A 12,889-nucleotide genomic window follows, 5' to 3' on the forward strand; every position below is an offset into this window, starting at 1 on the left:
ATTTCGCAGGAGCCTAAAAGAACAGCTTAAATATTACACAGCATTAAATTTCATATGTCAGCATTCTGCACACCTATATTTCATTATACCGCCCTGTATTTTCAGTTACTCACCATGATTACATTTATCATACGCTTTTGTCTCACTGGTTCCCATATTTGATCTATTTCTCTTAAAAGATACTTTTCAGTGCACTGCTTAGCAATTTTGGTGATTTATATAAAATGACGTACTTCTTACAATATAGCAGAGATGCTGAGTCGCAGATAGGCACAACAAAAAGACTGTCACAAAATAAGGCCTTTGTAAAAATAGACACACACACACACACACACACACACACACACACACACACACACACGCACGCACGCACACGCACGCACGCACGTGTCCACAGTCTCTTCAGCTTCCTGGATTTTTCATTGTTCGATGTACTTCTTACCTACATGTCAGTGCCTAAAATCTGATTTTGATATATGACAATCTCTTTTAATTGGATTCAGATATATTCTTAAGTTTTATCACACTGCCCCACTCTCTCTCTCTCTCTCTCTCTCTCTCTCTCTCTCTCACACACACACACACACACACACACACACACACACACAAACACATCTTTCCCTGCTAATGAAGTTCGTGTGTGTGTGTGTGTGTGTGTGTGTGCGTGCGCGTGTGAAGGGGGATTTTGCTTGGTAAGTACATTTTTAATTTTTTGCATTTTAAGAAGAATGTCGTGGATTTATTTGATATAGCAGAATGTGATTCAGTTGTATACCTAAATATATGAGTGTCAGGGCCAGTGAATGCTGTGTGTCTGATGCTCATAGGTTGGCAATGTGTCAGTTATGCATGTACATCAGTGATGTTTTCAGTAACAATTTTTGCAGCATTTTTTGCTTTCTTGGTACTGAGGACAGAATTCTAGTTATATAGGTCAAGTGGAGGTTTCAGTGCCAATTTTTGTTGCAAAGTTTGCTTTCTTAGTATCGTGGACTTCTTTCTAGCTATGTGGTCAATTGAAGTTTCCAATACGAGAATTTGTAGTGAGGTTTGGATTTTTGGTTAGACTTTTTTGATACATTTTCTTACAGATTTACTCATTAATTGGTATTATAAAGCTTGGTTTACCTAAACAGGTTAATAAAAAATGACAATACCAAATTGTGTGGGTTTTTGTGGCCTTCATGCAATGTAGATGTTATTGATTCCTGTGTATTATTTTGCTTGGGTATGTGAGTTAACACAGAAAGTCATTTGTTTTGTTTATCACTACCCAAAATCCCCTAATTCCTACGTGTTTCCTGTTACTTTCATGTTATTCTTTAAATTACTATAATCAAATTTTGTATTTGTTTTTGTTTTGTTAATTTACTGAGTTTGTCAATGTGGTGGACAGAGGTAATATGGCTAAGTATGCTATATTTGTGACTTCTTGGATCAAAGGTGACAGCCAGTAATGTCTCGACATTTCCACTGTCCACATTTATCGTAAATTTTAACGACTATAACTCTGAAAGTAAGTTTCATGAAATTAGTAATTTTTGTCCCAGGTTGCTTTATGGAAATACTGTTTTGTATGCTTATTGCTTCAGCACTTAAAGGGAATTAGTAATACTTTTAGCTTAACAAATCCAGAAATTAAAAGAGAATCAGCAGACTTATTTTAAAGTTATTTGTTGCTGTTTAGTAAAACATTGCACCCGCCACAACGGAGCCTCACTGTGAAGGCTGTTCTCAAACATGGGATGACATAGATGGAAATTGCCTAACTATAGTCAAACAATTGGAAACTGCTTTGAATATGTGTGTTGGGAGAGCTCCCCAGAGTTTTGTACCAGAGGTAACAAAGTTACCTCCAGCACTATCCTCTCCTGTCTCCTCTACAGAAGACTATTCATCCACTCGGCTGTGGGTGACGTGTCAGTGGGAGGGCTAGGCAACATTTCCAGGGGAGACAGGAACCAGGGAGAACTCCGTGTGTTAGACCCATCTCAATGACAGACAAGTTCAAAATGCTGACTTCCCCTGAAACTACACTCAGCCAGTGAGACTCACTTTCACTGTCGGAAACCTGTTCTGTCTCAGGTCAAGAGAAGGGAAATGTGAAAGTGTACAGTCTATCACTAATTTGTAGTTCAAATGTATGGCAAATAATGGTACCTGTTAGGGAAATGTCAGCTAGGGATGTAAAGGAAGATAAGATTCACCTGCCTGGGGGGTCTCATTCAGCATACCGAAGAGGCTAGTCTGGCAGCCGTTGACAAAATGAGGTACAACCGAGAACCGGTTGTGGTGGGTGTTGGAACAAATGATGCCTGTCATCTTGGCTCCGAGGTCATACTCAAATTATCCCAAGCAGATGGCAGGAAAGGCTGAGGAGACCATCCTTGTTCAAAGGTCACGGTTTACAGCACTGACCCCAGAACTTACTGTGGCACCACAGTTCTGAATGGAGTGGAAGGGTCGAATGACAGGCTTCAAAGGTTCTGAAACTTTCTGGAATAGCAAGATAACGTCGAGAACTGTACGGTCCCCCTAAATGGGTAAGAAATGCACTACATATCAGAGGCTGCTACCCAGGTAGCTGAATGTGTATTGAGTGCACCCAAGGGCTTTTTAGATTAGGTAACCCAATATTCACTCCAGACAATGACAGATGTAGAGGACGCAGAAGTGTCCGTATAAGATTCAAAGAAATGCCTCGTACAGGTGAGAGTCTTAAAATCCTACTGATTAATTGCAGCAGGATTCAGATGAGAGTGACTCACATAATGCTAGGTGCAGAAATCCGGTTAAAACCGGAAACTGATGGCAGTGAGATTTTTGCGAAAACTTTAAATGCGTATTGAAAGAGTAGGCTCATGGTAAATGGATGTGGTGTATTTCTCATAGTAGATGAGAAGAATACAGTTTTGTAAGTGGTGGGCATGGCAGGGTACCCTGCAAAACATTATTAAACCACCTACTTCATACTGTCTGGAAGACCAGTCACGATAGAAATATATTGGATATAACAATAATAAATAAACCTGAGCTCTTTGAGGATTTACACATAGGCCAGTATCAGTGACTGAGGCAGCTGTAGTAACAATGATTAGCAAAATACAAAAAGCACCAAAATGAGTAGAAACATTCACAAATTCAGTAAACTAGATAGAGATGACGTAGTGCCATATCTCAGTAAGGAACTCAAAACATTGAGCTCTAGTGAGAATACTGCAGACAAACTGTGGCTTAGGTTTAAAAAAATAATTGCCCATAAATTTGACAGATATGTACCTAGTAGAGCAGTTCATTTTCTTAAAACATTGGGCTACGGACAGAGGGGCGCTACAAATTTGGCTGTCAAGAGAGTAATGACTACCGTCACAGAAATTTATCGAAGGCCTGTCGAGAAACCAAAAGAAATTCAGATCGCGAGTAAAGGCTGTTGCTGGTATGTCTCCAGACACTCATGGGCACGACAGGGACTGAGACTGAGAGTAGCAAAGCAAAAGCAGAAATGCTTAACTTGATTTTCAAATGTTCTTTTACAAAGGAAAATCTACGGGTGCTGACTCAATTTAATTCTTGCACCACTGCAAAGATAAGCAATATAGATTTTAGTGTCAGTGGTGTTGAAAAATAACTGAAATCACTAGAACTGAACAAATCTACAGGGCCTGACGGAATCTCCATCAAATTCCATATCAGACCTGTGGCTAATTTACAATAATCTATCGCAGATCACTCAAACAAAAACCTGTGCCCTGTAGTTGGGAGAAAGCACAGGACACACACTTCCACAAGAAGGATGGCAGAAGTGATCTACAAAACTACCATCCAATATATTTAGCATCCATCTGCTGTAGAATCTTAGAATATATTCTGAGTACAAATGTAATGCTGTATGTTGAACAGAATGACCTCCTCCATCCCAACCAGCACGGATTTTGAAATCATTGATCGTGTGGATCCCAACTCATACTTTTCTCACAGGAAATCTTAAAAGCCACAGATCAAGGCAGTCACGGAGATGCAACATTTCTCAATTTCCGAAAAGCGTCTGACTCAGTACCGTAGCTATCCTTATAACTGAAAGGATCATTGTATGGGCTGTGAAGTGAAAGTTGTGAGCAGGCTGAGGAATTCTCGGAAGGGAGGACACAGTGTGGATGGAGAGTCACTGTCAGGTGTTGCAGTAACTCAGGGTGTGCCCCACAGAAGTGTGTCCAGACACTTCTGTTCGTGTTGTATATTAATGACCTTGAAGACAATATTAACTGTAATCTCAGACTTTTTGCAAGTGATGCAGTTATCTATAATGAAATACTATCTGAAAGAAGCTGCATAAATAATCAGTAAGCTCTTGACAAAATTTCAAAGTGGTACAAAGATTGGCAACTTGCTCTAAATGTTCAGAAATGTAAAATAGTGGACTTCGAAAAATAGAAAAAATGTAGTATCCTATGACAAAAATATCAATGAGTCACAGTTGGAATCGGCCAAATCATACAAATACCTGGGTGTAACACTTTATAGGGATACGAAATTGAATGATCACATAGGCTCAGTAATGAGTAAAGAAAGCAGGCAGTAGAGTTCAGTTTATTGGTAGATTACTGGGGAAGTGCAATCAGTCTATAAAGGAGATTGCTTACAAATCATTCATGCGACCTATTCTAGAATATCGCTCAAGTGTGTGGGACCTGTACTACGTAGGATTAACACGAGACGCTGAACGTATACGGAGAAGGGCAGAATGAATGGTCACAGGTTTGTTTGAGCCGTAGCAAGAGACTGTCACAGAGATGTTGAAAGAAGTGAACTGGCAGGCTCTTGAAGTGAGACATAAACCATACCAGGAAAGTCTACTGAAGTTCTAAGAACTGGCTTTAAATGCTGACTCTAAGAATATACTACAATGCCTTACATATCACTCACACAGGAAGATTTTCACTGTACAGCGGAGTGTGCACTGATATGAAGCTTCCTGGCAGATTAAAACGGTGTGCCGGACCGAGACTCAAACTCGGTACCTTTGCCTTTTGCGGGCAAATGCTCTACCAACTGAGCTACCCAAGCACGACTCACGCCCCGTCCTCACAGCTTTACTTCTGCCAGTACCTTGTCTCCTACCTTCCAAACTTTACAGAAGCTCTCCTGCAAACCATGCAGAACTAGCATGGAGTGTGTGCTGATATGAGACTTCCTGGCAGATTACAATGGTGTGCTGGACCGAGACTCGAACTCGGGACCTTTGCCTTTCGCAGGCAAATGCTCTACCAACTGAGCTACCCAAGCACGACTCACGCCCTGTCCTCACAGCTTTACTTCTGCCAATACCTCGTCTCCTACCTTCCAAACTTTACAGAAGCTCTCCACTGCAGAGTGAAAATCTCATTCTGGAAACATCCCCCAGGCTGTGGCTAAGCCATGTCTCCGTAATATCCTTTCTTTCAGGAGTGCTAGTTCTGCATGGTTCGCAGGAGAGCTTCTGTAAAGTTTGGAAGGTAGGAGATGAGGTACTGACAGAAGTAAAGCTGTGAGGATGGGGCGTGAGTCGTGCTTGGGTAGCTCAGTTGGTAGAGCACTTGCCTGCGAAAGGCAAAGGTCCCGAGTTTGAGTCTCGGTCTGGCACACCATTTTAACCTGCCAGGAAGTTGCAAGATCAGAATAATTACAGCATGCACAGAGGCATTAACAATCATTCTTTCTGCACTCTGTACAAGAGTGGAACAGGAAGAAACCCTAATAACAGGTACAGTGGGAGGTACCCTCTGCCAAGCACCTCACAGTGATTAGTGAAATCTTGATTAGATGTAGATGTGGATGTACATTAGTGATGCTAAAAGTGCTGGGCACTATCTGGATTCTGACTGCCTCTGAACTGAGAATTTAAATTCAAAACAGTTGTGTGTGCGTGCGCAAACTACTGCAAGACCGCCTTACATTGATTTCGAGTCTGGACAATGGCTAGATTGCAGAGATGAAATTAGCTTCCACACTGCCACAGAGAGGAGAGGGACAGATATAGAAGAGATAAAAGGTTTCACACTTTATGCAACACCATCCATAACTTATCAAGCACCTCTCGTCGAGCTTGTAGTCGACACTGGAATGTATATGCCAGCCAGCTAACTAATGGGCTGCTTCAAGTACAGACTACACAAACCTGCAAAGCTCAGATCCAGCAAAAATGTCTATTGGCACAGCTTTACCTTTCTTAGTAGATATGACACAGCTGATGAGGTAAGCTCTGTTGCCTCATCTCTGAGACAACTACATGCTCTCATTAATACAAGGGTTGCCCAGAAAATAATGCAAAGCATTTTATTTTTTCAGCCAGAAACAATGCTACAAATGCAAAACATTACATACATATTATTTGAAGTCTCCCGAGAGAGTGTACCAAGTTTCAGTCACTTCTGACGGATAGCGTAGCTTCGGGACAGTTTCAGAATGGCGTCTGTAGGTGACAGACGTTACGAGTGATGTGCCGTCATCGAATGACTCGCTGCAGGAAAAGAAATTGTGGGGAATACTCAAAAACGATTGTCCAGAGTTTAAGGAGCACCTGTTGTTGACAGAAGTACAGTCAGTTGTTGGGCACTGAGGGTGAAGTGACACGAAGGCAGTTCGGCAGAGCTCCACGATTTTCAGCGGTCGGGGAGACCGTTGACAGCTCTTGCACCTGACCTAGCCCCCTCGCACTTCCACTTGTTTGGGCCATTAAAGGATGCAATTCGTGGAAGACATTTTGATGGCAATGAGGAGACGATTCAGACAGTGAAGCACTGGCTCTGGCCCCAGAACAAGGATCGGTACCGACAGGGCACACACGCCCTCGTCTCGTGCCGGAGGAAGGCTGTAGAACAGGATGGAGATTACATAGAAAAATAGGGTGTGTAGATTAAGGAAAGGCCTACGTTTCTAGGATTTGTAGACTTACAGAAAGCTTTTGACAATGTTGACTGGAATACTCTATTTCAAGTTCTGAAGGTGGCAGGGGTAAAATATAGGGAGTGAAAGGCTATTTACAATTTGTATAGAAACCAAATGGCAGTTATAAGAGTTGAGGGGCATGAAAGGGAAGCAGTGGTTGGGAAGGGAGTGAGACAGGGTTGTAGCCTCTTCCCAATGTTATTCAATCTGTATATTGAGCAAGCAGTGAAGGAAACAAAAGAAAAATTCGGAGTAGGTATTAAAATCCATGGAGAAGAAATAAAACGTTTGAGGTTCGCCGATGACATTGTAATTCTGTGAGAGACAGCAAAGGACTTGGAAGAGCAGTTGAACGGAATGGACAGTGTCTTGAAAGGAGGATATAAGATGATCAACAACAAAAGTAAAACGAGGATAATGGAATGTAGTTGAATTAAGTTGTGTGATGCTGAGGGAATTAGATTAGGAACTGAGACACTTAAAGTAGTAAAGGAGTTTTGGTATTTGGGGAGCAAAATAACTGATGATGGTCGAAGTACAGGGGATATAAAATGTAGACTGGCAATGGTAAGGAAAGCATTTCTCAAGAAGAGAAATTTTTTAACATCGAGTATAGATTTAAGTGTCAGGAAGTCGTTTCTGAAAGTATTCGTATGGAGTGTAGCCATGTATAGAAGTGAAACATGGACGATAACTAGTTTGGACAAGAAGAGAATAGAAGCTTTTGAAATGTGGTGCTACAGAAGAATGCTGAAGATTAGATGGGTAGATCACATAACTGATGAGGAGGTATTGAATAGGATTGGGGAGAAGAGAAATTTGTGGCACAACTTGACCAGAAGAAGGGATCGGTTGGTAGGACATGTTCTGAGGCATCAAGGGATCACCAATTTAGTATTGGAGGGAAGCGTGGAGGGTAAAAATCGTAGAGGGAGACCAAGAGATGAATACACTAAGCAGATTCAGAAGGATGTAGGCTGCAGTAGGTACTGGGAGATGAAGAAGCTCGCACAGGATAGAGTAGCATGGAGAGCTGCATCAAACCAGTCTCAGGACTGAAGACCACAACAACAGCAACAGATGAAACACCATTATTTTGTGTGTGTAATTCTCATTACGTTCAATAAAGAGTTGTTGAAGAAAAAAAAATGTGGTGCATTACTTTCTGGGCAACCCTCGTAAGTCGACGTGGGAGGAATCGTGCAATAGAAGGCAGGACCCGACCTAAAAATAGTACAAATCAATGCAGTCCAACCAGTTTTATTCCAAATACCTTAGTATGGGGGTATGCTGGAATGGTAGAGTGGTGATTCTGAAGATTAACGATGTTGCTTACTTAGCCTCATAATTGTGTGACACACTACTGATCCTCGTGTTAGCACATTGACGAGATATCTCTGAGGAAGACGGAGGTGAAAAATTGGCTCAGTCAGTCACCCAACACTCCCTATTCCAGTGCTGTCACCCTATCAGGGGCCAGGCCTTCTGTGAAAGCAGCCACGCCATTTACCAGCTCTGTTGCAACCGCTCCACAGCTTTTCATATCAGTACGACTACCAGCCAGCTGTCCACCGGGAGGAACGGCCACTGACAAACTGTGGCCGAGAGCGAAGTGGACCGCCCTGGGGCATGGCGTGCAGCTGAACATAATTTGCTCGATTTCGACGCCTGCATCGTTACCCGGGGCATCTGGGTCCTCCCATTCACTACCAGCCTTTCCGAACTGTGCTCCTGTAACTATCCCAAACTCAACCTACAGTAACATACTGTTCCTGCACTCTGTATCCGACAGTTTCCACTCCCCTACATTCTGTTATCTCCTCTCCATCCCCATCTCCCACCTTCCTTGTTTGCTATTCTCTGCCATTACACCTGCCCACGTTTCCTCGCTCCTCTCCTCGTTTGCTCCTTGTTTTCCCTACCTACCTGTCCCACGACCTCCTAACGCCGCACTCGTCAGCTTTCGAGTCCCCACTCACTCCGCTAGGCAGCGTTTGTCTCTCTCTGCACTCGTACACTACTGCCCCTTCCCCTTCCTTGCCCCTCCAGATTGTCGCTCGTATCCCACATCGCAGTCTCATTCCGGCCCGAGAAACTGAAGTCGGTGGTCGTGTCTGCGTGAGGTATGCTTTCTTGTACGTACGAATGGCACGTGTCTCTCTTTTACTGATGATGGCTGTGGCTGAAAGCTTTATATAAATGTCTTTAAATTGTGCTCGTCTGTAACTAAATATGTCTTCTTTACGGTAAGTAGCAATCTGTCTTTTCCTACATTGTCGATATTCCTACCCGGAGTTTCCATTACAACAAATCTTCTCGAGAGAGAAAAGCTCGTATCCAAAAATCGATAGGGATCTAGATATCACCATTCCGGTGAAACTCGGCTCGTCCTCTTCTCACACGATGTCCTGCAAACTGTAAATCGAGGGCAACAGGCAGACTGCAAATTCCTAGATCTGCAGGAAGCATTCGACACGGTGCCAAACAGCAGACCGTTAATGAAGGTTCGAGCTCGTAGAATAGGTTCTCAGATAAGTAAGCGTCTCTAAGAGTGTTTACGTAATAGAAAAGTTAGTTAGTTCATTTCGTGTTCCACGGATCATTTTTGCATGATAAATCGTAATCGTCAAACGAGTCTTATTTGATGTTCGCAGTGCAAATTAATTTGTAAATATGGCTATATGCTGAACATTTATAAGTTTTTTTTATTATGTATTAAATATACCTATGTGAGTTAGTAATTCTTACCCACAACATTTTACATGTTACAATAATGGAAATTCTTGTACAGAACAGGAGTTGTCAAGTAGAAAGTTTTTTAATTTGTTTTCAAATTTTACTTGGCTGCCTGTAGGACATTTTATGTCCTTGTGTAAGTGATCAAAAATGTTAGTTGCAGCACTGTGCACCCCTTTTTGTGCAAAAGACAACCTTAATGTGGAGTGATGAATGTCATTTCTCTTTCTCCTATTGTAATTTTGTACATCATTGCTCCTTTCGAACTGTAGTGGATTATTTACAACAAACTTCATGAGGGGATAAATACACTGGGAAGCAGTAGTCAGAACTCCTTAAACAGATGTCTACAAGTTGATCACAGGTGAGCAACACATATTATTCTTACAGCCCTTTTTGAGTTATGAAGACTTTCTTTTTTAAAGATGAGTTATCCCAGAAAATCATTTCATATGACGTTATAGAATTAAAATATACAAAATGTCAGCTTACTGTTTTGTCTTTCCGTGGGATTTTCAATGTTTCTAAGCGCAAATGTGGGTGAACTAAGTTGTTTCAGGAATTCCAAAATTTGTTTTTTCCAATTTAAATCCTCATCAATGAGGACAGTGAATGTTCCTCACAGAGAAAGTAACCATCAGGATTTCCCCAGGGAAGTGTGCTAGGACCACTCTTGTCCTCTGTACATCTATATACACAAATGACCAGACAGATAGGGTGAACAGCAACAATTTTCTGACAATCTCAGTCGGTCCGTTGTAATTAGGGGACATCGGCTAGTATGTACTTTTCAATGTCAATAAACCTTACCGACAGCTGTACACTTTAAGATATTTTATTTTATTTTGAAAGCAACCAGTTTCGGCAATTCGTGTTCGTGTTGCCATCTTCAGGCCCCGTACGCTATACAATAAGTTCTGCACGGTTCACAGAAGAGTTTCTGTGAAGTCTGGAAGGTAGGAGACGAGGTAATGGCAGAACTGAGGCTGTGAGGATGGCTCATGAGTCGTGCTCGGGTAGCTCAGACGGTAGAGCACTTGCCCGAGTTCGTGTCTCTGTCTGGCACACAGTTTTAATCTGCCAGGAAGTTTCATACAATAAGTTCATTGACACTGAAAATTTTCTGATGCTGTAGTTTATGGAAAGTGTCATCTTTGAGTGATTGTAGGAAGATTCAGGACGTCTTAGACAGAGTTTCTATTTTATGAGATGCATGGCAGCTTGCTCTAAATGTGGGGAAATGTAAGTTAATAAAAATGACTACGAAAAACAATTCTGTAATGTCTGAATACAGTATTAGTGGTGTGTGGCCTGACAGAACATCTAGGCATAATGTAGCAAAGTGATAGGAAATGGAATGAGTGTGTAAAGAGAAGGCAAGTGGTTGACTTTAGTTTTTTGGGAGAATTTTATGGAAATGTAGCTTAGCTATAAAGAAGTCTGCAAATAGAATACTTGTGTTTTGAATGCTGCTCAAGTGTTTGGAATCCATACCAGATTGGATTAAAGGAATACATGCAATTATTTCAGATTTGAAATCTGTTACAGGTTTGATCAACGCGTATTGCAGAAATACTCTGAGAACTGAAATCCGAATGCCTGTAGGGAAGAAAATATCATTTTTGTGAAGCACTATTGAGAATATTTAGATAACTGGCATTTGTGACAGACTGCAGAACGATTCTACAGCAAGCGACATACGTATCACATAATGATCACAAAGGTAAGGTAAGAGAAATCGGCACTGGTACAGAGGAGAACAGATAGCCACTCTTCAGCTTGCTCCATTTACAAGTGTAGCAGGAAAGATAGTGACTAGAGGTGGTAAAAGGTATCCTTCGCCACGCATCGTACACTGGCTCGTGGAGTATTTTACGTCTGTGTGAATTTAGGTGACGTACCAGAACGCGGAGAAAGATGCCGACAGACTCACCTCTTCCCTGCCATGGTCCAGCGCACGGTGGCAGAAGTGAGTGTGTCCCTCTTGGCCTTCACGAAGTACTCGACGTCCTCCAGTGGGTGGTAGTCACAGCTGAGGTTTATCTCCCGCAACTTCGAGCGGGTGTCTGCCAGGAAGCGCAGCACCACGGGCCCCGCACCTCTCCGATTCTCGAACACTTCCTGGCTCTGCAAGTGTTCCAGGCACGACACCAACTCCGCGTACTGTCGGTCGGCCAGTAAGTTGTTGGCGATTATCAGCTTCTCAATCTTCGGACACTTCTCAAATATGTACTTCAGGAGCTGCAGGGAGAACAAATTGCAGTGTATTTGTTAGTACATCAGTATTTTCCATAGATTACATCTCATTATGGGATGTAACTATTCATTTACTATTGTCATATTTCATACACTGAAACCAACCTTCTCAATACCAGTATTGCTATTAATATTCTCTACGAATTTATACAGCTGCATTCTCGTTAATGTGAAAATGAGTGTAAGAACACCATCTACATCCACACTCAGCAAACCGCAGTGAAGTTGGAGCGTGCCGGGACATGTATCATGTATTAGTGCCACTTAAAGTTCATGTCACAACTGGATGAACCGGTTTTGAAACATTTCCTCACCCAGTAGATAGTGCGCAGTGTTCTCGACCTACCTTGCTTTGCTTATTCAATATTGTCTTCCCGGTAGCTGCGTCTGTCTCACCTAAATCACACTGAAATTAAGAAGCCAGGATCCTAGGTTAAGTTTTCCAAAATCAAAAGTCAAGATCGTATTCACTGTTGAACATTTATGTCAACCACAGTGTGATTTATTTGTTATCACTCGCACACACAATATTCATGTGACCAGGCCTCTTACACTTAATCGTCAAGTTAATATATCATACTTTATAATTTCCCAGGGTTAAAATGATCCTTTCTAATTGGTTTTGAAGTTAACTATAGGGTTTTATTACTTAAATAACATGAGTGAGCTGTATCAATTTAAATACAGGGAACTAACTTATGCATCCGCCGTGGGAATTCCCGACTTATAACCATGGCACCTCTTGAACAATAATTTTTACATATTCAAATTTACTTAATTCTTAATTAATGCACTTACAAAGTTGAGACTGGAGTCATTTTACGAAGAAAATATAGGTAGCAAAAGTATCAAAACAGATCTCGGAATTATACAGTAGTTTGGTCCCAATTGGCACTTAAAGTCATACAGGCTGCAGATTTCAAGTCTTAATATCTATTTAATTAATAGACTTTAGATTAATTTAAACACTTTG

At 41.7% G+C, this 12,889-nt stretch overlaps 1 protein-coding gene and 1 non-coding gene across 2 annotated transcripts in view; both read right to left on the reverse strand.

The window, feature by feature from the left end:
* LOC124605227 overlaps window positions 1-12,075 on the reverse strand; it is a 48,485-nt gene extending 36,410 nt beyond the window's left edge. The window contains exons 1-2 of the mRNA XM_047136778.1: window positions 12,022-12,075; window positions 11,594-11,901 (exon numbers count right to left, since the gene is read on the reverse strand). Of these exons, the coding sequence (XP_046992734.1) occupies window positions 11,594-11,901; window positions 12,022-12,075 (362 nt within the window). The remainder of the gene's footprint in view (window positions 1-11,593; window positions 11,902-12,021) is intronic.
* On the reverse strand, window positions 5,210-5,284 carry Trnar-gcg. The gene has a single exon. It is a non-coding gene; the product is annotated as a tRNA-Arg (tRNA).
* Window positions 12,076-12,889: the final 814 nt, after the last annotated feature.

The sequence above is a fragment of the Schistocerca americana genome, chromosome 3 (assembly GCF_021461395.2).
Source record: "Schistocerca americana isolate TAMUIC-IGC-003095 chromosome 3, iqSchAmer2.1, whole genome shotgun sequence".
Classification (NCBI taxonomy): Eukaryota; Metazoa; Arthropoda; class Insecta; order Orthoptera; family Acrididae; genus Schistocerca; species Schistocerca americana.